At 39.0% G+C, this 24,501-nt stretch overlaps 1 protein-coding gene across 2 annotated transcripts in view; it reads left to right on the top strand.

Annotated features, from left to right (window-relative positions):
- The window catches only part of PDE7B (phosphodiesterase 7B), a 175,853-nt gene that overhangs the window by 141,862 nt on the left and 9,490 nt on the right, over positions 1 to 24,501 (top strand). For both annotated transcript variants that reach the window (XM_005014073.6, XM_027454482.3), the window contains 8 exons: positions 10,003 to 10,154; positions 11,428 to 11,491; positions 13,152 to 13,247; positions 14,904 to 15,004; positions 15,793 to 15,924; positions 20,982 to 21,073; positions 22,100 to 22,244; positions 24,238 to 24,334. In XM_005014073.6, coding sequence (XP_005014130.1) covers positions 10,003 to 10,154; positions 11,428 to 11,491; positions 13,152 to 13,247; positions 14,904 to 15,004; positions 15,793 to 15,924; positions 20,982 to 21,073; positions 22,100 to 22,244; positions 24,238 to 24,334 — 879 coding nt within the window. The remainder of the gene's footprint in view (positions 1 to 10,002; positions 10,155 to 11,427; positions 11,492 to 13,151; positions 13,248 to 14,903; positions 15,005 to 15,792; positions 15,925 to 20,981; positions 21,074 to 22,099; positions 22,245 to 24,237; positions 24,335 to 24,501) is intronic.

Raw genomic sequence — 24,501 nt, 5'->3', positions numbered from 1 at the left:
ACAAACTTCTCCTAAATGGAAGGATACAAGCTTTGCACAACCTTGTAGGCTTATAGGAAAATGGAGAAAGAGCTTTCTTTTCATGCAAGTAAGACATGCCTTAAAATGGATGCAGTGGAAAAAGAAAAGACAAATTCTTATTTTCTGAAGGAGAAATAGGTTGGAATAAGTATTAAGTGCCATATAACAGGTGAATATAATGTATAAATTGTGTAATACTGACTTCAAACCAAAACTTCAAAAATTTGCAGAGAATTTAACTCTGAACTTGGTAGATCTAGCTTGTAACTGAAACTAACGCAGTTGAAATTAATGATGGCCATTTATTGGCATTTTTTCCATTTCTGTAAATTAAATGAACTTTTGTGCATTCACTTGACAAAAGAGTGGTTAATCTGAATATGTGCAAGGTAATTTAGAATTTGAACCACCTCTGCAGTGAAAACTTAACTTGATCCAGTTTTCCTTTTAGCAAAGCATGGTTTGGATTTCAGAAATAAAGGGTCATAGTAGTAAGGCAGCTGTAATTCAGTTCTCTGACTGAGAAAGTTGCTCAGTGAGTCATTGAACCAGGTCCCTCCAGTGACTAATGTACATTGATTAAGAGAGATTTCATTATCCCATGATGAGTTGTGCTGGTAACTGCAATGGTACATTTCTTCATTGCATTAATTAAAAGTTTGAGGGAATTCCCTGTGATAAGCCTAGAGCTGTAGGTGAGCATGCAGTAATAACCAAGCAGACCTTGCCATGTTCTAGTTAGATTAGATGCTTTGTTTTATTGCCAAATTAAATTAAACAGAGTAACAAAATAGCAAGTTACATGGCAGATGAATAACTTTTCATTTATTAATTTGCTTGTCATTCTTTATCAAAAGACAAGGAAATTCTTAAGACTTGCACAGTGATTCTTCAGTTTCTATCTTCTTACTAAGTTTTTCTCTGTATCAAATTGGGAAATATTAAAACTGTTTCTGCTCACATTTTTAACTTTTCCTGAAAAATTCTGCATTAGGAACACTTTGGTTTTGTCCCAGCGTCGGTTCTCTCTTTCATTACCCACAGTATATCTCCACAGTATCAAAGTGTCTGACAGCGCTTACATCTGTGTATTGATATAGGAGGGATTACAGGGAAAGGATGTAGTACGTGACTTGTGACCTCCAAAAAAAACCCTGCACATTTTAAGCTTTGCTTAAAGTTAGTATAGATTGTATGTTTGTAGTAACAGATGATGATTAGTAGTGGTGATGATTACTATTAAGTCCCTGTCTACTATTAAGTCTGTCCTTGATTTGCAGTCTGATTTAAGTCAAGCCCAATCCTCTGTTTTTCAGTTCGTTTGTACATAAGGTGATGCCAGCATGTGATGAACTAGGTATTACAGAAATGAAAAGTGTTGTCAGGGTTAGTAAGGAAAGATATGAACTCATGAAAAAGTCTCCATCTCAAAGAACCAACGTCTGTGGACGTTTGAATCTGTGGTTTCTGCTTGTCTACTGAAAGATCCATTTGCAAAATTTACATTCATTTTTGGTTTGGATTTCGAACAACTCCAAGACTTTCAGGTAGGGCCCATCTCCAGGGAAAATAAAACTTAACCACAGCCACCAACCCAAAACTGAACCATCAAGTAACTTGAACCCAAATGAATGAGGTTAAAAAAAGTTTGGTTAACTGTCTTGTTTTGTTGCCTTTGGCTAGAAAAGGAAGTGGGAGTGAGAGATGCCTTTTTAGATATTTCTGACCCGGGTTAAATTAGGACACTAAAAGTCTTGTGAGGAAGTTTAAAGGACTGATTGGATTACTCGGATCCCAACCCAGCCTGTGGAGATGAGTCCAAAGTTCCAGATGGTTATTAAATTAGAAAGTGAGAGATCTCATGAGGTCTGCATCATTTCTACATAATACCTCCCTTAGTTCCTCGTGGATAAGCACATCCAAAAGATACTTGTCAACATCCTGAAGGCACACAGGCCTCTTAATCTGGTTAGCTTGAGTCTGGTTTGAATGACAAGAATATTTCCAGAACTGAAGTCAGCCTATGGCCTTGCTTTCAGTTTCCTATTCAAGAAAGAGGAATTGAGTTTCTGTTAATAGTGTGGCAGCATGGAGATTGTTTACTCTTTTCTAGTAATACTTCACATTCAAAATTTCATGTCTCTAGAAATCATCCCAGTCTTTCCTTGCCTTTCCCCCATCCTCCTTCAATCAAATAACGAAGTTTTTTTTTGATTTGGGGTGGATTTTTTGATCTTGGTTGTCAGTTTTGTTTTTTTTGTTTTTCAGAGTTCTTATTGGCAAAACTTAATAAAAAGGTAGTCTGAAAAGTATATTCTGTTTCCTGCCATTCATGTTCCTTGTTTAGCTTTTGCTTTTCATTTATATAATATGAAAGGCAGAATGTAAAACTGATTAACATATGTGTTTTCATGTGCTAACAAAATGCCGTAGTTGGGGTTATGAATGCTTCAGAAGAACTCATGAGAGCAAGCAGAACAACTGCAACAAAAAAGCAGCACAGCAAACACAAAGCCTTAGTGAACACTGGCATGATTATGCGGGTTTGTAACATTTTTAATACAGATTTAGGATTCAATTCAACCAAGAATGTCCCTTTAAAATTTTCCAAATGATGCGTGACCCATTCTACCACCCCACCTTCTTTTGCCTGATTAGCAAAGGGAAAGGGTGTACTGAAGATAACACTGAGGATACTTTCCAAATGACCAGAGGAAAAGAAAGAACAAGGAGAAGGGATCATTAAGATGATAAATGGAAGTTAGGTTTGCTGTTATTACAGGTTATGTTGCTTTTTCTCAAGGGGAGGGAAAGGAGAGGGGATGTACCATTTCCTGCTAGAGAAACTATAATCAGCTATAGAACATTTTCAGTTTTCAGTTTTAGGAAAATAAAAAATTTAAAAAAAAAAGTAAAAAAAAAAAAAAAAAAAAAGGTTCCGACTGTACTCCTGTACAAAGATTGAAGTGGCAAAGTGGAGGTTCATATTGAATTGATAAAGACTTTGTGGTGAAACGGAACACAACATACCATTTCCTAAGTGCTTGTAGGAGGCTTAGTAAGAGATGCCAAAATGTTTGTTTGCATAAAGATGATTGATGACCCCCAATAAAGGCTGTAAAATGTGAGGAGAAACATTCATCTTAAATTTGGATATAATCTATTCCTCTTCCTGTTGTTAAGACTAATATTCTGTTACTTAATTGGCCTCTGAAAGCCTGGCTTCTCCAGGAGTTGGTGTAGTAGGATAATTTTTATAATAGTTCTTAAGTTCTGTAGTCTCTTGCAAACACTCTCAGAAGTTTTGGGGCGGAGGGAAGCTATATGACTAGTGTTTTTCAAGATGCCAGCAATTGTGCAGGAACTTTATGATTCGGAAACTGACAAGTTACAAGCCACCATTACCTGAGGCACAATGTTTGAAGAGGAGGAAACCCCATAGCGAGGTGACCTAGAAAATTGGTGTCCCGGAACCTCTCACATTTCATTAACCATGTTTTCCAAAGAAGCATACAAGCACCTCTTCTGTAAACGGGGCACTTCACTGATTTTGTGCAATCGTGCAGGTAGTTGAAGAATGGAATCTTGACTCAGCTTGGATTTTTTTTTTCTGTTGATTTTTTTGTTTTTCTCTGTGTTCAGAATCCCACTCTTTCTCACAGCCTCTTCCTAGTTGAAAGACTGTTTACCCATTCAAAGAGAATTAATAAAATTGTAACCCATGCAAACAATGGCAGCTAACAGAAAGCACTTGACCTCTAAAATTGAATTTTATCAAAAGTCAAGGAGCAGAGAACACAATTTGCTCATACTTCCTTATAAAAGTTTTGATACATTGTGTTTTGTTTATTTACTACAAGGATAAAGAAGACTGTGAATGAAATAATTTATTTTACTTGGTCATTACTCACCTACATTTATATATTTTGAATATTAGTATAATTAACAATTATACTACAGTAGCAAAAAAAGGTTTGGGCAGGATACTTAAAAAAAAAAAAAAAATAGAAAAGGACAAATAAGTCCTGCCCCTAAAATCTAATTGTTACTTAGACTCAACGTCTTTGAAAATCTTTGCAATACTATGTGCATTGTTAGCTTCTAAGACATTTCACAGAGGACTTGGCATATCCTCCACCTAGCTTTTTTCAATTTTTAAGTGTGTTTGAGGAACAGGTGAAAACACAATGTTTATAAAAACTTTTTGTATTCCTCTCTAGTTTGAGGAAGTCTCTTTAGGATTTCTAAATAGCTTTCAGTACAACACTTTATCCGTAGACACTACATGTATATAGTAAGGTGTTTATATATTATATATATATATATAGTATAGATATATATACATACATATATTTACTACATAGCAAGGTGTTCATCTCTGCTGTCTTAGTTGTGGTGACCAACGTAAGTTCAGATGATCAATTTGGTACTGGTATAATCTTACCATTTATAAATCAAATCTGTTTACCAGTTTCTCACACAAGCCCTTTCTCTATCTTCAGTGCTACACACTCATCTTTATAAGAAAAAATTAGTAACCAAATCATGCATTGGATATGCCAAACAAGACTTCAGTAAAGGTGATCTAAATGCCTGGCATGATTAGTCCAGAAAAACAACGAAAAAAATAAGGGACAAATACCAACTATTCCTCAAAAGTCAATTAAATGTATCCTGAGTTCTAAATGCATGGATTACTAGTCAGCTGTCAGACGAGGAACCAGTGCAGGAAATTGCCTCCCCAATGCATAGGACCAGAGACAAATCCCTTTGCAGGGCCCTCTCTGTTTGTAAACGTTCTGGGCAGTAAATTGCTGGCCTGATCCTCCAGCTTTCTTCCAGATATTTCAGCACTTCTGCTGGCAATCCTACCTGTTTCTTCAGGCATATATATATATATATATATATGTATATATATATATATAGACACACACAAATGTGAAGAGCAGTGGATGAGTACTGTATGTCTCTACATCCTCAGAAGAGGGGACAGGGTATTGTAAATAATATGAGTCAAAAGCAGATGTTTGAGGACCTGATTTGTATATACTGGTTTTATTTTGCATCCTTTTAGAAAGAAGAGAAAAAACATTTTCTGTTTCTGAATCAGTTGGCTTTTGAAAATTAATAAGCCTGTTGTTATCCACTCATACTGCTGAGTGACCTGCTTTTATTGTGCACTGAGGTGCAATAAAATAAAAAAGGAGATGCTGTGAAAGAAAACTTAGAGGCATTATTTGAATGCGTAACCAAGTTTGTTTACTTGAAAAGAACAATAACACTGTAATGAATGTCTGGTGTAGAGTTAAGTACATCCTTGTCCAAATTTGATTTATGTGATCGTTTCTGGATGTTAACTCAACCATTGTTAACATAACCTCTGTAATTTTTATGTTCATTCTGCCTGCGGGCACATGCAGCACAGCAATATGAAAGAAATCTGAAAGAAAACTCGTAGCAGTTCCTACTGCAGGAAACCTCTTTCCCTGAAATAACAGAGTTTGGGGTGTAGTGAGCTGTAGATTGTGGTAGAGCAAGCAGATCTATGTAACTGGAGGAGCTGTGTTAGAAAATAGAATGGAAACATTGATTCCTAGAGCTTATTAACCTCTTGAAGTCTATATGCAGTATCCAGAAATTGTCCATGATCTGGTAGCAAGTACACATGATATGGATGTCAAATGACCTAACGAAGAGTGCAGCTACTCTTGCTGCCTGCTAAAACACATCAGGAGATGCACTGTGAGCACAGGCAAGCTGTGTTTTTGAAAGCAGATGTTAAGCTTTGTGACAAAAGCTTATATGAACGCTTCTGTAGATGTATAGGTACATATAGGTACAGTCCCTACAGTGACTTTGTTTAATATACAAAGATGAGATTCTCCAACCGCCATGCTAGGCAGAAACTCAACAGGATAAGAGAATGTGCATCTTTGAGAGACACGTGATCCTTTTTTAGGTAAACAAAACATTCAGAAGTTGCAACAATGATTAAAGATAAACACAGTTCTCAAGAGAAGTTTTATGGGTATAAACAAAAGATGCTCTTGCTTGTCTTTCATGTTCATTTCAAAATTGCACATAATTACTACATCCTTCCCATGTGAGCCTTGCAGCTTGTTTTCCTGAGCCAGACAACATAGCATATGTTTTAGTACCCCTAGTTCCACAACTGAAGTTGACTGGTATCTGTGAAGACATTTTTGATTCACTTGTAACTCATTTTAATCTAATTAGAAATAGCTTTTAATTAACCCATAAGTTTCAAAGTCATTGCATGACTTAAATCAGGTGTAATCATCAAAATTTTACATTTACAATTTAAATTGAAATTTAGAATTGTCAATTAGGATGTGGTATGTTCAGAGTGTAACTGTTATTCACATAAACCTTTAACTTCATCTTAAGATTGCATCTCAATTTTTCTGTCAGCTGCTGGATCCCGTACATTAGGAATGGCTCTTCACTGCTGGGAGATTCTGTCCCAGTTGTTGAGCTGAAAGACAGAATTTCAGCATTCGCTCTGAACTGCTTCACTGTTTGCTCTTGTGTTTTAAGCATCCTTTTTGTCTCTGTTTCATATGGTTGTATTTTTTGTTTGTTTAATATTGATTCAGAGAGGGCTGATGAGATGGTAATGATTGGGTGTTGTGCTTGGAGAGGGGCAGAGTGTTAGACCAAAGTTATGTAAGGCCCCATCATAATGAGATACATTACTGAGGATGGTGTAGTAACCCAATAAAGGTCACAGCAATAATTTGACAAGTCCTATGACTCATAGACAAATCAATTATTGCTGGAATGACCATGGACACGGTTTTAGCACGATAGCCCTTAAGCATGTGGATAGAATGCAGTGCAGGATTTGGACTGTTCTGTCAAGAGCCCAATTTGAAAATACACTTCCTATAATTCTCAATCAATAACATGAGTTCCTTCTCATAAGAATGGAAATACAGGACAACAGATTATTGTGGGTAACCTTTTTTGCATAACATATTGTAATATAGTGCTCATCTGAAGCAGCAGGGCCTGTTTCAGAGGTGCTGTCTGCTGGTGGTCCACGGATTACATTTCGTTTGAGATCTGTGACAAACTTATGGAGCAATATAACAAAGCAGCAGCAACAAATTTAACAGTTCAATTCAGAAAGTGTGTTCACAATAAGAAATTATTTATTTCAACCTGAGATGTTAGTGTTTTGGTAAGTATTATCTGCTCTACTGAAATAGCCTGGCAATACACAGAATAAAATATGCACTTCTTCAAGTGTACAGCTGCTTGTTGGGACTCTGCCCAAACCTTCACCTCTAGATCATGCATAGGAACTCCACATCTGAGTTTTAAAGGAAGGGTAAAGGAAAATAGGTGGTAATTTCAGTCATTCGTGTTTAACTGAGAAAACAGATGTAAACTTAGATAAAAATTAGTTGGAGCAACTACCTGTTTTTAATGCAAAAAATGGAAGTTTTCCATACATTAAAATACAAACTCATTACCTGGAAGCAGTGACTGGTTTTAGGCAAAGTTGAGAAGTCAAGAAACAGCTGACACAAGTTTTAAAAGGGAATTAATTTTAAGAGGGTTTTGGTATTTGGGAATTAAATGAATGCCAGCAACTTCTTAGAAGTTCACTTCTAAGTGAAAGGAAATGCAAAAGAATAAATAAATAAATAAATAAATAAAATAATTTAAAAAGTCTAACAGTTCTTTCACGTCACTGTATAACTAGGCACCTATGTTAATCACCCTTTCAATAAACCATAAAATTGTTCCAGTATTTAAAATGTGAGAGAGAGTTAAGGCAGGTACTGGCACAGGATAAGTGAAAATCTAACCTTCTGGCTGTTACAGTAGTGACATTGTTACTGTCTGCATTCTTGGTTTTTCAAGTTGTAATAAAATTATTGTGTGCTTTTGTGTTATGAACACAATGGGTACCCACAAGAAGCCTGCAACAGGTCTAAGAAAATACTTCAGCTATTGTTACTCGGTTTTGTAAGTACGTTTTTGGTGGTTGTTACTGACTATCTGTCACTCAGTAGCGGTGATGTTTGATAGCAGTTGGATTACATACAGAAGAAACTTGCTACAGAAACTGCTCACATCTGGTCTTGGAGAAATCAAGCACTGACCCATCTAAGGTTCAAACAAACTAATAACTTCTCTGGAAAAAAAAAAATAAGAATAGTAAAACTCATAAGAGTAGCATACAAAGTCATATTTTAATTTCATAGCAGAAAAAAGGTTCAGCATTTATATATAAAATGAAATAGCAGAATAGAGATAGACATCTTCAGTTCATGGGCGTTTTTTCCGGAGCTCTTATTTAAACCTGAAATCCAGTGAATTACTGTGTGGCATCTTATCTTAAGCAATCATTACTGTTCTGTGAAAGGAGTGCTTAACCTTCAGTTTCTTACAGTGTTCCTCCCATCAACAAAACTCTGTTGAATCTTAATAGCCTTTAACAAATGTCCAGTTTGTCCTCTCTTTTTCCAAAACTTATACCAGACTACATAATGAAAACACTGCAACTGTATGTGAGGTTCTGTTAAAAGTTCAGGTGAAATAACCTAAACCACTATCAGCTTTAGGAAGCCTGCATATTGTTCTTACTAACAATAAAGTAATTTAATTACCCTGACTACAGATTTAATCACTGTGTAAAAACTACCTTGGTTTTTGTGGCACATTTAGCCAGATATGAAAATTTCCTAGTATTGGGAAATTTCAGCATTAGGGAATTAAAATTATCCTGATACTGAGTGAGAACAATGTATTCTTTTGTGTAACTAAAAAATGAAGGAATTGCCTTTATATGCTTTCTTTCCTAAGTGGAGGACTGAAATATATATTTTTTTTAATTTATAATTTGCTTTACTATGTAAGAAGGATAATTATTAACCTATTATTGCTTCTTTTTCTCTTTTCTGTCTTCTTCCAAAACTGGTTCATGCATTTGTGATTTCAGACTGTATTTTGAGGTCTTTTTTGGTGTGGCTGGTTTTGTGGTGTTTGATTTTTTGTGAATTTAACCTGAGAGCAGGAAACTACCCTGTGTAAGGAAGTGCTCTTAACTTCTTGCAAGCTCTGTCTGTAGAGAGAAGCCTCCTGCCTGCACGCCTGCAAAAAGGAGTATCATCTTATTACAGATCATAAAAAATGATTTCTATTTGTTCACCAGCAACCACTCATGGTGCTGTGTCAGTGGCATAGATGCCTGTCCTTTGTCTCATTTGCTATCTGTAGCTTCATATTAATTCCCTCATCACATGCTGCAAGAGACCATTCAGAAGGATAAGATGTTCAAACAGCCATATGGGTGTTTTCTACTTCATCCCATTCACCTCCCTCTCACTGTACCTTGGTTTTAGCATATGCATTTTCCAGAAGATTTGAAAAAAAAAGTTCTTACTGTTTTCAATCCTCCTGCTATGTACTCCATTAAGGTTTAAGTTGATTGTTCTGTATGCTAGTGCCCTGTAATGCTGATGTATTCTCACGACCCTTCTGTGAAGTAGCAAGGTAATGCTATTTTCAGTTTTATAGATGCAGAACAGAGGCACAGAAGAGTGAGAGCAGATTTCCCATGCCTGACTCTGCCTTGTCACTTAGGCTTCCTCTGCACATCTACGGTTAGGTGATATATTACATAATAATGATATATTACACCCCTGGTGATTTAGCCTGGATCGCATTAAAGGCTGTGGCAGGCAGTCTCTTCAGCTCAGACTTTCCAAGTCCTACATTAGTGCTCTGTCTACTGGGACATATTTTCTTTCTGAACTAAACAAATATACTGTACTGAAGTATAGGAATTTGAATACTGCCCCTTCATAAGGATTGGCAAGAAACATGAACTTGATGACTTCTGTTATCATTATCACAGCCTTTTTGCTATTTCTCTTTATTTAAATAATTGAGACTGTCATCCTTGATCTTGGGTTTCATGGTTTCTGTACTGATTCTTTTTCACAGATACAACACTCTCAGGGGAAATTGGCACCAAGAAAAAGGTGAAAAGACTGTTAAGTTTTCAGAGGTATTTCCATGCATCCCGGTTACTGCGTGGAATTGTACCGCAAGCCTCTCTGTACCTGCTGGATGAGGACTACCTTGGGCAAGCAAGGGTAAGAAAGGTCTCCAGACCTCCATGTCTTTTAATAATATTCCAGACTGTCAGTTCTGTCTCAGTGTTTAGAGACAAAAAAGTGTATGGTTGATGTTTCTTAAATGACCCGTGTTACTTGCCTGTCTTACAGAAAATGTACTGTCCATTCCTCTTTCATATTTACAACTTGAAAGACTTAATCTCAAGGCAACAAGAAAATGTCTGAATTTGTTCCGCAATTTCAGGTTCTCTCAATTGAAATTATAATCTGGATTTATTAAATGAAGTATCCCTGACTGAGTAACTGATTTAAATACATACAACATCAATGCAAGATTTAATTTATCTGCTCAGAAAAGAAGAAAACAAGGAAAAAAGAAAAAAGAAAAAAAAGCCCCTGTCTCACAGCTGGTCCAGAGCAGCTGTTAGGCAACCTACAAGAAAACCCATAATGGCAAAGTTGGCAAAATGGCAAACAGGGAACAATCACTGGATAGAACTTCATGATAGTCATAATATTATAATTTTGCAGCTCTTATGCTTCCTGTTAAAGACATTGCTAACAAAACTGATGGCACTGAGATTACGTGCCTAGAAAATTTTTACTCTCTGCAGGAAAAGGTTACGTATGAGGTGTTAGGAAATAATTAAGAATCCAGAACTAGTTTGAATATAGACAAAGCAATTGGAGTGAACACCCATTTGCCATTCATATATGTATACGTCATACCGTTTGTTCAGTCTCGATCTCTTAGCTGAACTGATGCAGCTGTAAAAATGCTACATATGGTAGCAATAATGGATCCTTCTGCATGGCTGAGTGTGTTTCACAGAAACACTTTAAATTCATAAAAATTGTACTTGGGTTACCTGTTTATCAAAATGTAATTCATATTCTCCATGAGATCTAAAGTTGTATTTTACTGTAATAAAATCCTAAGACAGTTTGTAATGAATTGATTTGGGGACATGAAAGAATGTTAAAAAAGTTGTGCAATAAAAGTAATTGTTTTCATAATATTTTATGTTATTCCATGTTTTGTGCTCCATTTGAGGCCTTTTTAAGTGTCAAGTTTGAAACCTCCTCAGTTAAAAGTGCAAGTGATACTTTTATGCAGTGTAACTAAATTTGGTTCCTGGCTTCTGATAACTTCAAATACATGTCTATACCTTTCCAGAACAAAGTTTTAAAGTTGTGGCAACCAATTCTGTGATTAATATGGAATAATAATTTAAATCTGCTTTACAGTTTGATATATCCATCATTTGCCTCTTTGAATTTGTTTTTCTAGCATATGCTATCCAAAGTGGGAATGTGGGATTTTGACATTTTCTTGTTTGACCGCTTGACAAATGGTAAGTAATTTCAAAAGAAATGTGTGTATATATTTAAGATCTTTTTATATACGACTATCCTAAAAATTCCTAAGTAATATTTTGCTAAACTTTTCAAGTTTAGATTATTGAAAAAAAATTGATACAATTAACTCCTTTTAAAATCATACCCTTGAACATTTCAGGCTTTTCCCAGAATATTCAGAACTATAGGATAATGTTTATAAAGTGTATTTTTTGCATTAATCTAATCTCTTACATTTATTATGATCACCTTTTGCTTGTTTATTATGAATTGTTTGTTAGTTTCAAGGAAGTATTTCAGTTCCCTTTATGGGAAACTCCAAAGTTACTTTAAGATAGACCTATGAGATACATTGGTTGCTGTGTTGATAATCAGGCAATTTCCGTCAATATAAAGTACCTTTAACCAAACATATCCTTGCTTTGTGTTTATTCTGGATAGAAAAATAGTAAAAGTCAATAAAAAACTAAAACTTTGTGAAACTTTTTATCTAAATATATGCCTGTAACAGCACATCCTCACTGATGTCTACGCAGTGCCTCTTACTCAGGTAGTTACTGAAGAGGACACAATCACACCATTGGCCTTTCTGAATTGCTTAAAGAAATTAGGCTCACCCCTCAATTCAAGTAGACTCAGCTGCAGCAGATGATGTAGGAGGAGTTGGTTTAGAGGTTAATTTAGCTGAGTGACTGGCAGGGAAGAGTGGAAAGGATGGCAAATAGCAAGGGATGTGAAAACATAATTCTTCTAAATTACCTTTCTACTTTCTATGCCCTTAGTCAGTAGCCAAGGCCAAGTAAGTTTCCATGTCTTCTTCATACATATGTTTGTTTTCTTTCCCGAGTTATATTAAATGAGAAAAGACTCCCTTCAGACATTGCTTACACTTTGTATGGGTTGGTTGAGGTTTTTTCTGAATTTTTCTGGAAACATTGGTACTGAATTATACAGTGCAAACAGTTCTAAACATTGTGTATATGTCTAGTATAGTATAGTTGATATATAATTGATATCTAGACTCAATTTTGTCAATGTTGCCAGTATTAAATTCACAGTAAGACCAATATTACAGTGGGACTTGAGACTGTAAATGCAGTAACTCATTTTTTCCTGTTTGCATCATCGTTGTGAGATGCAGCTGTAGGTGTGAAAGGTATGTAGATTGTGTACGTATTTGATTTGTACAGCCATTAAAAAAAAAAAAAAAAAAACTTTAATTACAAGCTGCAGAATTCTCATTAATTAATTACGTAGTACAATACAGCAAGCCAAAAAGGCAGAAGAGCCATTCACTCTTTCTTTCATTTCTGGAGGTAACCTGGATTATGAAGATGATGTGGTTCTCAAACAATCTTGTCAAAAGATTTCCAGTTGAACTATGTTAATTGGCCTCCTGTGTCATGCTGAAATAGCAAGCACGACTTCATGGCAACTAGACAACAGAATGGCACTGACACAGCCATGCTGTCAAGTCTTGATTGTATAAGGGAGTAATTTAGATAAGCTACTTTATGACTGTCATCTAATCAGATGTGAATAGAGCTAAGGTGATAGGAGCTGACTAATAGTTAGGAAACTACCAAAATTTTTAGTCTTGTGTGGTTGGTAACTCCATGTTAAAGGAATCTGAGAGTTGTTCCTCTCTGCTTTTAGGAAACAGTCTCGTAACACTGCTCTGCCACCTCTTCAACGTGCATGGACTTATTCACCATTTCCAGCTAGATATGGTTACGTTACATAGGTTTTTAGGTAAGTGGTCACCTCCAAATTGTTGTTAAATGCAGGTTACAGCTTAAGTAGGGCCGCAAAAAAAGGTCTTGTCTTGTTCTGCCTATCTATGTAAAATCACAATGCTGTTACAATAACTTCAGTAAAACATTTCTGTAATATATATAAGTGTACAATTTACAGGTACCTGGACTCTCAGTTCAGTACCTGTTAAGTCAGTGGAGAAACTTAAAAGACTTTGTATTGGACTTAAAAATCCCAGTACTACAGTTTCACTGATGATTTAAAAAAAAAAAAGTATGTCGTGCAGAGATGTGGCAGGCGGAGGAGGCCCACACAGGCAGACACACATTGCAGAACCTACCCGTGCACAATACAATTGTGGTACAGCAACATTATTTTAGTGACTAATAGACCACTGAGACCCAGGGCAGTTAAAAGCTTATGTGCAAAATTTAACAAATTATATCAAGCTGTCTACACTGAACAGTGTTGATGAAAGCCCCTGCTGCTGTTACTGCCAACAGAAATATTAGCCCCATGCTGTCAGCGAACCAAAAGAAGAAATTGGCCAAAATCAATTGCTTTCTGCATCATGTTTTGAATGCAGCTGAATGCCGTTTTGTTTGACTGTCAGACAACATTTCAAAGGCAGGATCTCTTCTTTACTAACACACGACTGTTCCTTCTGGAAGGCTTTCCTCCAGTGTGGAGAGAGACGACTTCTCCTTGCCTTTGCTAGCTCCTGACACGAGGTGGATGTTCAGATAATTAGAGCCAGAATTAGTTAGGGTTTAAAGAGTTACTGACTGTAACTTCAAATGAGCTGAAAACAAACTGAAGGCTAGGACTCCTCTGGAATGGCCCATGCTGGAGGTGAGCACTGTCGTAATTTTGCCCATTGCCTTTCTGTCTCATCAATTTGATGGTGTCAAGGACAGCATTTTGGGCAAGGCCGCATGCGGCTTCCACCATTCAAGTTGTGTTGCCCCAAGATCCCCTGAGTGCGGGCACTGCTGCAAGGAGAAGATGAGCTTGAAGCACAAACCTCAGTGGTTTTCTGTACTAGTGCAAGATGAGAGTTGAGTGGCACTCAGTCTTCAGATGGTACACTTAAAGCTCCACAAACTGACACAAAAAGGACTGGTATTTTAAAATGGAAGCATCGTGTGGTTGTCACAGAAGATTTTGATTCAAATAACCAAGTGCCCTATCTTTTGATTTTCAGTGGGAATGCCTTGAACTGTAGTCCTTGAACAGCAAATGGTGCCAGGATGTCAGGGCCTCTCCCCCTGCTGCTATAAAATAGGCAGTACTGCTGTAATGACATATTACTCCCCTATGACAGCAGCCTAAATAATTACACTCCGTTGTGGATAAATTTGCCTTTCTTCCTTATTTATTTTACTCCTGAATGAGAGCCTTCACTAGGGCAAGAAAGAGTTGATTTATGAACTAGACCCAGTGTATCCCCATGGGCCTCACAAATCCTTTCATGCATTTTTTTTTTCTGAAGGTATCCCAATAAGAGCACCAGTCTAAGTAAGCTACAGGTATTTGAAGAAACCCCATAGGTAGCTGACTGAAAAACCCCAAATTGTATTTTAAGTCCAGTTGCCAGTTGTGGGCATGGAATCCAGAGACAAAAGGGTCTTTGTTTTCTGTTTTGGTTCCCAGTTATGGTTCAAGAAGATTACCACAGCCAAAACCCATACCACAATGCTGTCCATGCTGCTGACGTCACACAAGCTATGCACTGCTATCTAAGGGAGCCCAAGGTAATGACAGCCTTTCATGCTGATGTTGCTTTCAGATAATTCTCAAATTGCTTTCTCAGGATTAAAAAACGAGCAAATGTCAACAACAACAATAAAAAACTATATTTAGATAGCGGAAAATGACTGTGTACTTGAAGTCACCAACAAGTCAGTAGCAAAGTCAGCTACAGCTTCCAGACACTCCAAGCAAGCTACTGAAATCTCTTCCCATAGTGCAGATGATGTATCTGAGCTCTATTAAATGAGCTCTGGCAAGTTCTGCTGTGGCAGTGTGCACCAGCCCTCCACCTGGGGTGGCAGTGCTCCCAGCAAAGCCAGTAGAAGGCAATGTCTGCCCATGCGTCAGCCACTACAGGGAATACGCCCCTCACATCAATATTTCAAAGTACTGAATATGGCATTGGGACACCAAAAGTGGGCACGCATTTTAGCGTATGCTACTATACACCGACCTGCTTGTACACTTACTTCCTTTTTTTAAACTGAATCTTCTAGACTAAGCTCAAACACTCATATAACAAGCCATATCTTGTCCTGAAAAATAAAAGGATAAGGAATACAAGCTGTTGTAACATGTGAATGTAGTCTGATGTACTTTATAGTTTTTTTTTTCAATAATGGCTTCAAAAAGATTGAGCATGATTAATTTTAGTTTTGACATCTGTGTACTCCTACAAAACTGAGCAGTGCCATGATGTCAGCTGGTTTGTTTATCTGCCAAAGGGGGTGGGGGGGAAGGGGGAAGTGTTTACTGTTTGTGTTCTTGTTGTGATTAATGTGTGATTCAGCTTGCCAACTTCCTCACCCCATCGGACATCATGCTTGGACTGCTAGCTGCTGCAGCTCATGATGTGGATCATCCAGGGGTCAACCAGCCCTTTTTGATCAAAACTAAACACCACCTTGCCAGCCTGTACCAGGTAAAAACACTCTTCAGACTGTTAATATGTAAAATAATGTCAAGGAGGGTCTAAGCAACTTGCAGTGAGCTTTCACAATCATGAATGACCCAAATTGTAAGTCTGAACAATTTCAGCTATGCTTCTCACTGGGCATCTTTTCTTATAGCAAAGCTGCTGGACATGAGAAGAAAGAAGTTAGAAATATGCAGTTTTGTTGAGGACATTTAAGCCAAATCAGTTGCTTTGGTTATTTCTAATGTAGATTATCTGGGTTAAGGAGTTCTGGGTAGGAGATTTAAAATCAGAGATACGGTTTGTTTCATTTTCCTTCAGCATAGAAGTAAACTACAAGAATGTCTTAAATTGGCATTTTGTTAAAAGAAACTTCAGCTTCATGTGGCTATAGGAAAACTGAACGTTTCACGAATGTTGCAATTTTAAAAAAAAATAGAAGATAGAGGGGAAAAAATAGTTGTAGATATTTACACAACCATGCCTAGAGATATAAAGCAGCCACCATAGGTCATGCCACAGGCTGTTTAGACCTGTATCCTGTTTCTAAGAGCAGACAGTAAAGCATCTCAGAGAGAAATACAAGCCTGGGGTAAGTATAGTGTTGTCCTTCACCTGGTATATATCCTCTTGTTCAAATAACTATCAGCGAATTCATCCTCTGCTGATTTTTGTGGTCCTTCCTGAACATATTTCCAGCTTTGGTCCATGGCAATTACTGTAGCTCTGGATTTTATCTATAATTATCATATATGTACAATCAAGCTATCTACGTGTACGTGTACTTTATTGTATATGCACATCTTTATTCTTTGCATTATGTTTATATATACACACTTGGGCAATGCCATAAATCATTTTGGTTGCACTAACTGTAATTCGTAGTTAACAAATGGAGATTGTAGTGATTTCTATCCTTTGGAAGAATTGGCTTCAGCCTTTTTAAAAAGGTGTCAGAATCAGAATATCCTCAGTTAAAAATAAACCTAACCGAGGAAGACTCACTAATAGCTGGGTGCCTTTCTATACATAGTTAGTAAATGAAGAGTTTGCTGTGATTTGCTAAGTACTTGTAAGGAGGTTCTGTCTTGTTTTGCCCTGCTCAAGCAGCACTGGTGTTTAACATAAGTTGGATATGTAAGGGTTCGGTTTTCCTTCAGCCCTGGGAACAAGGCTGAGCCATGGGAGCCCCAGCCAGGACATGGTAATGTTCAGAGACTCCAAACCTTGTGACTGGCCTAGTCACAGATTGGAGATCTTTCAATAGTCTTAAGTAAAAAAATAAAATAAAATAAAAAATAGGATTTTTTTCTTTCCCAGTCTTGGGAAACCCAGTTTTAGGGTTCAATCCTCTGATACGACAGAGACTTCCTAGCATTCAGTCTTTAAAATAAATCTGTGCTACTTATGGTTTTTCAAAAAATAAGAAGTGGTGAAGCAACCTCTCTCAAAATCACAGTTGAAAACACCAGTCTGTAAGCCATCACATAGATTTTTTTTTCCCTGCATGGTTTACCTCCTATCCCCCAGCCTAAGCCATCAGATAACTAATGGCAATTAGACTTAATAAGGCAGTAGAGTGTTCCTGGGTGGAATAGCTGACTACTAATTGTTGGCAACAGCTTCGGGGATTCTGGCTGCTTGCATTTAACAGGGGAGTCATATGACTTCATGCTCAGTTGTCACTTGTTAACTTGACCTCTCCTTTTCCCTGCTCCCTGTACTTTAAACATGAGATACTAGACACTGTAGCGGCTTCGATTTAAGTTCTCATATAGCAGCAGGCAAAGATCAGAAATTTACAGGAGTGGAAATATTCTGGAACGGATACCCAAGTGTGTTTTTTTGTTTGTTTGTTGTTTGAGTAACTATTAGTTGGATGCAAGGAAGTTCTTGGATACCTACACACTCAGTCCTGTTCTGGCTGGCCTTCAGTGTGGCCAAATATTAGGCAAGCAGGCTTTCCATACGGAGCTTGGGAGAGCTCTAGGCCAGTACAGTAAGGTAAGACAGCCCAGAGGCTGGCAGTCTCTCAAGCTCAGCTGTGAGCCAGTTAGAGAGAAAACTGAAAAAGAGCCTCTTGCCGTGCAAATAAAGCATTTGTTTGACAAAGATGGGCGATGCTCCAAAGTGGGAATTAAGTGTGTGCAGGGACCAGCAAGCAACAGCGTGCTCCTTCCTTCCCAGGGGAGCAGTGCTGAGATGTAGACGCTGGCAGGTCCTCCTCTTCACGAGCACAGCAGTCTTAGAGTTCCAGACCACTTGTGGGGAAACAGGGGAGATGACAAAGCAGGTACAAATTTGGGCTGGAAAATGAGTTTCCAGGAACAAAGTGAGGTCTGTCAGGGAGGAGGCCAATGAGCCCCAGCTCTCAATGTGCTCTGCTCTGTGAAGGTGGCTAGAAGTGGATACTGCCAATAGAGGTGTGGAGGCAACAGAATCCAAGACACCTCTTTTGGGGTTCCTCTTGTAGTTGAGGATGGATAGGAGAATAAACAGGAAAAATCATCCAATAAACAGTAAGGGAGGTGGGGTTTGGGGGGGGAGGGGGGGTAGAGAAGCACAGAACAACATAGGCACTTAACACATGAAACTACAGTGTTTTGATTTGAAGTTAACTTTATTCCATATTTTTCCTCAGCTAGCCAGGTGTGATCTGTTTCACAGACAAGCTTGTTCTGCATTCTCTACCCAGAGAACTTTCTGTATTCATCTTGTTAGGTTTCTTTTGAGAAATTGCTTGCACACTGATGCTGACAACCAGGTATTTCAGGCCCCTAAGCATAACGTGTAAGTCATACGTCTTATAGTCAACAAACCCCAGCTCAAAAGACAACTCATCAATATGAAAGGCCTATAGCTTGCGTGGTTGGCTGAATCTGAGACTGAGGTCCCAGAAAATCACAATGTTTGCGGGGAAGTTGACTGAATGATAAGCTGACAGTCAGTTGTAAACTCTTTAACCATGCTGTCTTCTGAAGCACAGAAGGGAAGGATGTATCTGAAGCATCACAGAATGGTAGAAGAGAAATGAAGACAACCCAGTGGGAATTGTTGAGCTCTATCCCACTGCAGCTCTGGAAAGGATGTGGGGGCGTGGGATGCTCTGCAGGGAACCTCGGCTGAGAGGAGGTTTCAGGGACTGGGGACATCAGATGGGAGCTGCAGGAACTGTGCATGCAGTCATGGTCTGCAGCAAGCATCAGCCTTCCCAAAGGTGACAGCCAGGCAGGGTTTGTCTACTTTACCTTAGGGTAGGAAGACGGCAGCCCATGAACCTGGAGTAACCACTGGTACCAGGATTCAGCTCTGAGATTAGGAAGGTGAAAGAAGAAAAAAGATATTGTGTCCTACTGTAGTCCCTTGTTTTTCTTGGTCAGGGTACAGGGTTGCAAAAGTCCATCCTGATGTATTTAGGCAAAACGAGAAGGATATTTAAGTTGGCTGGTGAACAGAGTTGCTGTCAAAAGTAATTTAGACATTGCCTCGCTTGTTCTGATGGTTGGAAAATTGTTTTTTGTTGTTTGTTGTTTTTTGTGTTTTTTTTTTTGTATTGGTAATTTCTATTAGGGAAGCAATATGTGAATTCAAAAAGCAGCAGAGCGTAGTGCAGAAAATACAGTAATGGCAAATCAATCAAATTTGTGTGCTCTCAACTTTGCAGTAATTTTGAGCACTAAATGTCAAGAAAATTTTGGAAAGATAGTCAAAATGCAAACTGGATCTGGTTACTGGCAATCTTTTCTGTTTCAGTGGTCGTTCCATACAGTAGGATAACAAAGTAGGAAAGGGAAACCTTAAGGCGAACATAATGCTGAGTCCTTCTTGGAGCAGTGGAGCTGTGCATCACATCCAACAGGAAAGGCAGCACCACTTCAGCTACAACTCAGAGTTGTGTGACTGTGTAGAAAGGAGACAAAGACTGACAGTGGCCAGAGAGAGGGATGCTGATGCTAGTTTCTTAGAAGGTAGCAACAAGGTGGAGTCTTTGTTCTGCTACCTGCCCAAAAGGTTGGGTTGTTTGTTTGTTGTTTGCTTGTTTGAATCTAGTGCTCTTCTACTGAAAAAGCCACAGATAGTGCCCAAAAGATGTTGCAATTCTCCCAAGAGTGTCCCCATTGCTGGGTGACAGTCATCTCACTTGTACTGTGTGCTTTTTGTGTGTGTTCAGGGACTGAGTAGTTCATTGGAGTGTCTTTTGTTGAGCTGTGCCACTGCAGCAAACAGGTTTGAGTTGTAAAAATTGCGCTAGAGGTTTCTGAAAAAGTTACATTGCTGAACTGTTCAGTGGTAGAAAGCATTCTGTGGACTAAATGGCTGATGATTGATAAGTGCATTGTGTGTTAGGACAGTAATATGAAATCATCAGACACAAGATACCCAATTTGTTATAATTTGCAGACGACCTACAAAGCTGTGTTTCTGTTCCCTGGGATTATTGTTTTTCCTGTCTAACTTTGTTTCCACTTAGTTGGAAGCAAACAAACAAGGACTCAAAATTTGTTGCAGACTCTGTTGCTGAAGCCTGCAGATGCTTAGTGATGCTGGTATCTTGTTTTCACTGAGCAGCTGCCAGGAGCTTCCAGTTCCCTGACTTCAGGGGAAGTTTGGCAGTTCAGTTTTCTTTTACTTGTCTGCTCTGCATTCAGACTTAGAACCTGAAAAGTCAGCTTGGGATCAGTACAAGGTAAACCATAAGCTAGATAAGATTTTGCAATCATGATTTAATTATTTTGTTAGTAGATCTTTTAAAATGTAAGCTACCTTGCACTCAGATGTGATTAACTCCTCTGTTCACAGCAGGGCTCAAAAAATGCAGAGTAGGACTCCAGGGTTGACCGTAGCTAGGAAACCTAGAAGCACAACGTCCTTAACTCTAGAAATCCAGAGCACTTCCTCGTACCCAAAAGTGGCTAAAAAGCACACATTTTAGGCTCAAATTCTTTCATTTTGTTACAGAAAATAATTTCCAACCAGCTCTAGGCATCAAGTGATATGGCAAATGTGTATGTGTGCCATGTGCACTTACCTAATCCTTTATGTATTCCTTTTATTCATCCCAGAATGTTTCAGTGCTAGAAAATCATCACTGGAGATCTACGATAGGCATGCTTCGAGAATCACGGCTCCTCGCCCACCTGCCCAAGGAGGTGACGTAAGTGTCAGCTAGAGGAAATCATCACTGAAAAACTAATCCTTGGTTTCCTTCACTCTTCTCAAAAGGACACAGGCAGAGAAGTCAGACTTCAGAGTAGGCTAAACATCCTGCTCTCTCTTGGTGCCAGTATGAAATCACGAGACTAAGTTATACTGCAGAAGTATTTTCTAAGAATTTGCCTCTTCTGCAGCATGAGGATGGACAGAGTCAGTGGAAACATTGGGCATCCCAGCCAGAGCAGACCTTTTCAGATCCATTGTCATTTTTCTTTTACACAGTACCAACCAGACATGGAAAGATTTAATGACTAAAAAGCATGTAGTAGAAAAATCGAGGAGTTGGTTAAGTAGCTTAGAGGTTGCTAAGGAATCCCAGATATTGCAGAGGAGGTGTGGGGTTCCATTTTCACCTTCTCTGGGTGAAGTGAGGGGAAAAAAAAAAAAAAGCAACTTCATCGCCTAGGCCAAGGTGATGCTCGTTTCCTACCTGCTGGTGTTGTTCAGTAATTTTCCCACCAAGGAAAGGAGATGGAGCCAATGAACAGCCTGCAATACTAGGGTTTAATCACAGGTGACCTTGCCAAGAATGTAAACAAGTTGCCTGGAAGCAATAAGCTCCATATTCCTCCAGAAATCCCTCACATCAGACTGACAACTTCTGTTCAGGCCTACTATAGAGTTGCAGTATTCAGCACCCTGCTCTGAGCAGCTGAAGTAAAACATGACCATTTTTCTAGATGCTCCATCCTGTTTATTTTTCCTTTCCTAGAGCTTTTTGGAAGCTGTCAGAACCACCTACACAAACAAACTTTTTTTTTCCATGTTATCCTTTCCTTCTGAAGCCCTTTAGGCAGCTAGACCAGTTTTACCCTATCCACCCCATCAGAGAATGACCACGCAGACCAGATCGGATCCATGAAGAATGAGGAAACTTTGTGCTGGCTATGGCCCATAGCAGGTTGTTTTGCACTGTTAAGTGTTCAGTGGTATCATGAGTAAAGGGGCTTGTTTTCCTTAATTGCAGACAGGACATCGAGCAGCAGCTCGGCTCCCTGATCTTGGCAACAGACATCAACAGACAGAACGAGTTCTTGATCCGCCTGAAGTCTCACCTTGACAATCAGGATTTGAGGCTGGAGGATGCACAAGACAGACATTTTATGCTTCAGGTAACTTTTAAAATTATTTTTTTCCACTATTGTTTTCTTACTCATTTTACAAGTCATGCTATTTCCCTGTACACGTTAGAATAACATAGGGATAGTGTTTCTGAACAACAGCACTGCCTTACCTAGTGTCATAATCACTTTGCTTCTGCCACCTGGCATGTCAGACAAGCATAAGGTGCCTCTCATGTTTCCTTATGTGAGCTCCTTGAGTTAAAAAGCTGGCAATGCAACAGATGGAGGAGAGTGCCATATGCTGAGAAATGATGATAAGCCACTAATTACTTTATTTCCAGAACACTACATTTCTTCCCAGGTAATGCCTTGATTTTATTCTCCCTATGACAAGTGTCACTTCAGTGGTGTTATTTCCTAGTGATGGGCAGGAGAGCAGCACCCTTCTTGGTGCTCTTCCAAGGCAGGCTGACACCAGGTGCCCAAGCCCTGGTCCTGCGACTGATGTTCAGAAAGTGCTGCTGCAGAGGCAGCTGTTGCCATGGCAGCAGGGGCTTCGCCATTGAATCATAGCTAATGAAGAAACCATGTTTTATTTAAAAATCAAATAGATTCTCCCAGCTAAGCTGCAGTCATTAACAGGCCCTTCAGAATAAACCTCTACCTATTAAAGCATTATTGGGATTAAAGTAGCTGTATATACATGCTTCTGGGGAGAACTGACATCAATTTCCCTCTTAAGTGCACAAAGGAGTTAAAGTGAGCGTTGTCATTTACAAAACAAACATCTACACGTTATCACTTTGTTGAGGTTACGGGAAAGGTGACAGCTGCAGGGAAAGAAGTGCTGATCTGTTAATTCTTCCCCCTCCAGAAGCGTGGGAAATGTAGCAATCTGCTCGTCTGTCCTCCAAGAAACACGGCCTTCTGTCAGATTCCTGCACGGCCTGTGCAGGGCAGGATGATGGGTTTATCATATTTCTGGACAGATTAGGCAAGAAAGTTGTGCAAATGCCAGAGGCACAGGGATTACAGATCTCAACTATGGTAAAAAAAATTCCTCGTGCACTTTCTTGAAGACAGATAAAAACTCAGACAGAGACATAGTGAGATTTACTTGTTTGGTGGATTATTTGTGGAAGAAAAAAAAAATCAAGAATTCTAGACTGGTCAGGATATGTTAAAGAATGGCTGGAATGCTCTTTTAAGTACACAGTAACATTAAGGCTAATCAATTTAATCCAGAAAGAAAAGTGACTTTGGAGACTTCCCTCCTCCAGTTCACAGGTCTGAATTTATACAGGAAATATTTCTTATGTTTTCCTCTCCGGGTGCCAGAATGAATTCTGTCCTCTGTCAAACTAACTGACTGTGTTCGGTCTATCTAGGAAGAAGTGAGGTACACAACATCTTGTTCCAAGGCAGTAATGGATGGACCATTACATAGCTCACTTTATGAAGCAGTTACATGATTTTAAAATTCTTTTGCCCTCCTGTACTCATTCCCCTACAAAGCACTTAATAGCCCTGGATAACTAAGTGAAACCAAGCCAGAGGCGGTGCACAGGGCCCTGTGCTTTGTAAGGAAAAGCACGTGGACATTAAAATGAAGTGTAGCTGAAGTGAGATGCAAGGTCACTCACTGAGACCACAGAGGAACGACGCCCAAACAGCCTTACACCAGCTTGGCTCTTCCTTCCCTCATCATCACTCACGGATGCTGAGCCAGGCAATCGGCAGGAGCCAACCTGAAGCTTTTGTTGGCTTACTCCTTACGAGGGATATCCAAAAGACTTTGCCATCTTGGAATTTGGCCCTCCTCTTGTTCTCACTACAGTAAAGCAGAGGGCTGAATGAAAGGTTTGTTTGCAGCTTAAGTAAATGCTCTTTCCTCAAAAGACAGCTTTGGGTGAGGCTCAGTATCCAAAAGGTGATCTTAACCCTTCCCACCATCACTGGTGAGGCCTGAGAGTTTCACGACCGTTGGAAGCCCTGCTAGATAACTTCTTGTCTCACCTCTGCTTTTCCCCTTTGCTTTCAGATTGCGCTCAAGTGTGCTGACATCTGCAACCCATGCCGGCTGTGGGACCTGAGCAAACAGTGGAGCGAGCGAGTCTGCGAGGAGTTCTACCGGCAAGGTCAGCCCCTTCCCCGCCTGCTCTCAGGCACGGTGTGCAGCAGGACAGAGGGCTGACCCTGGCAGGGAGCGTTCAGCCCTTTGCCTTGAAATCTCCCCCAAGGACAAGCAGTTGCACGGACACGCTGCCTCATCTGGAAAGGAAGGCGGAGCAGAGGAGCAGTGAGG

This window comes from Anas platyrhynchos, chromosome 3 (assembly GCF_047663525.1).
Source record: "Anas platyrhynchos isolate ZD024472 breed Pekin duck chromosome 3, IASCAAS_PekinDuck_T2T, whole genome shotgun sequence".
Taxonomy (NCBI): Eukaryota; Metazoa; Chordata; class Aves; order Anseriformes; family Anatidae; genus Anas; species Anas platyrhynchos.
The sequence above is the reverse complement of the archived record's forward strand: the minus strand, read 5'-3'. Positions and strand labels throughout refer to the sequence as shown.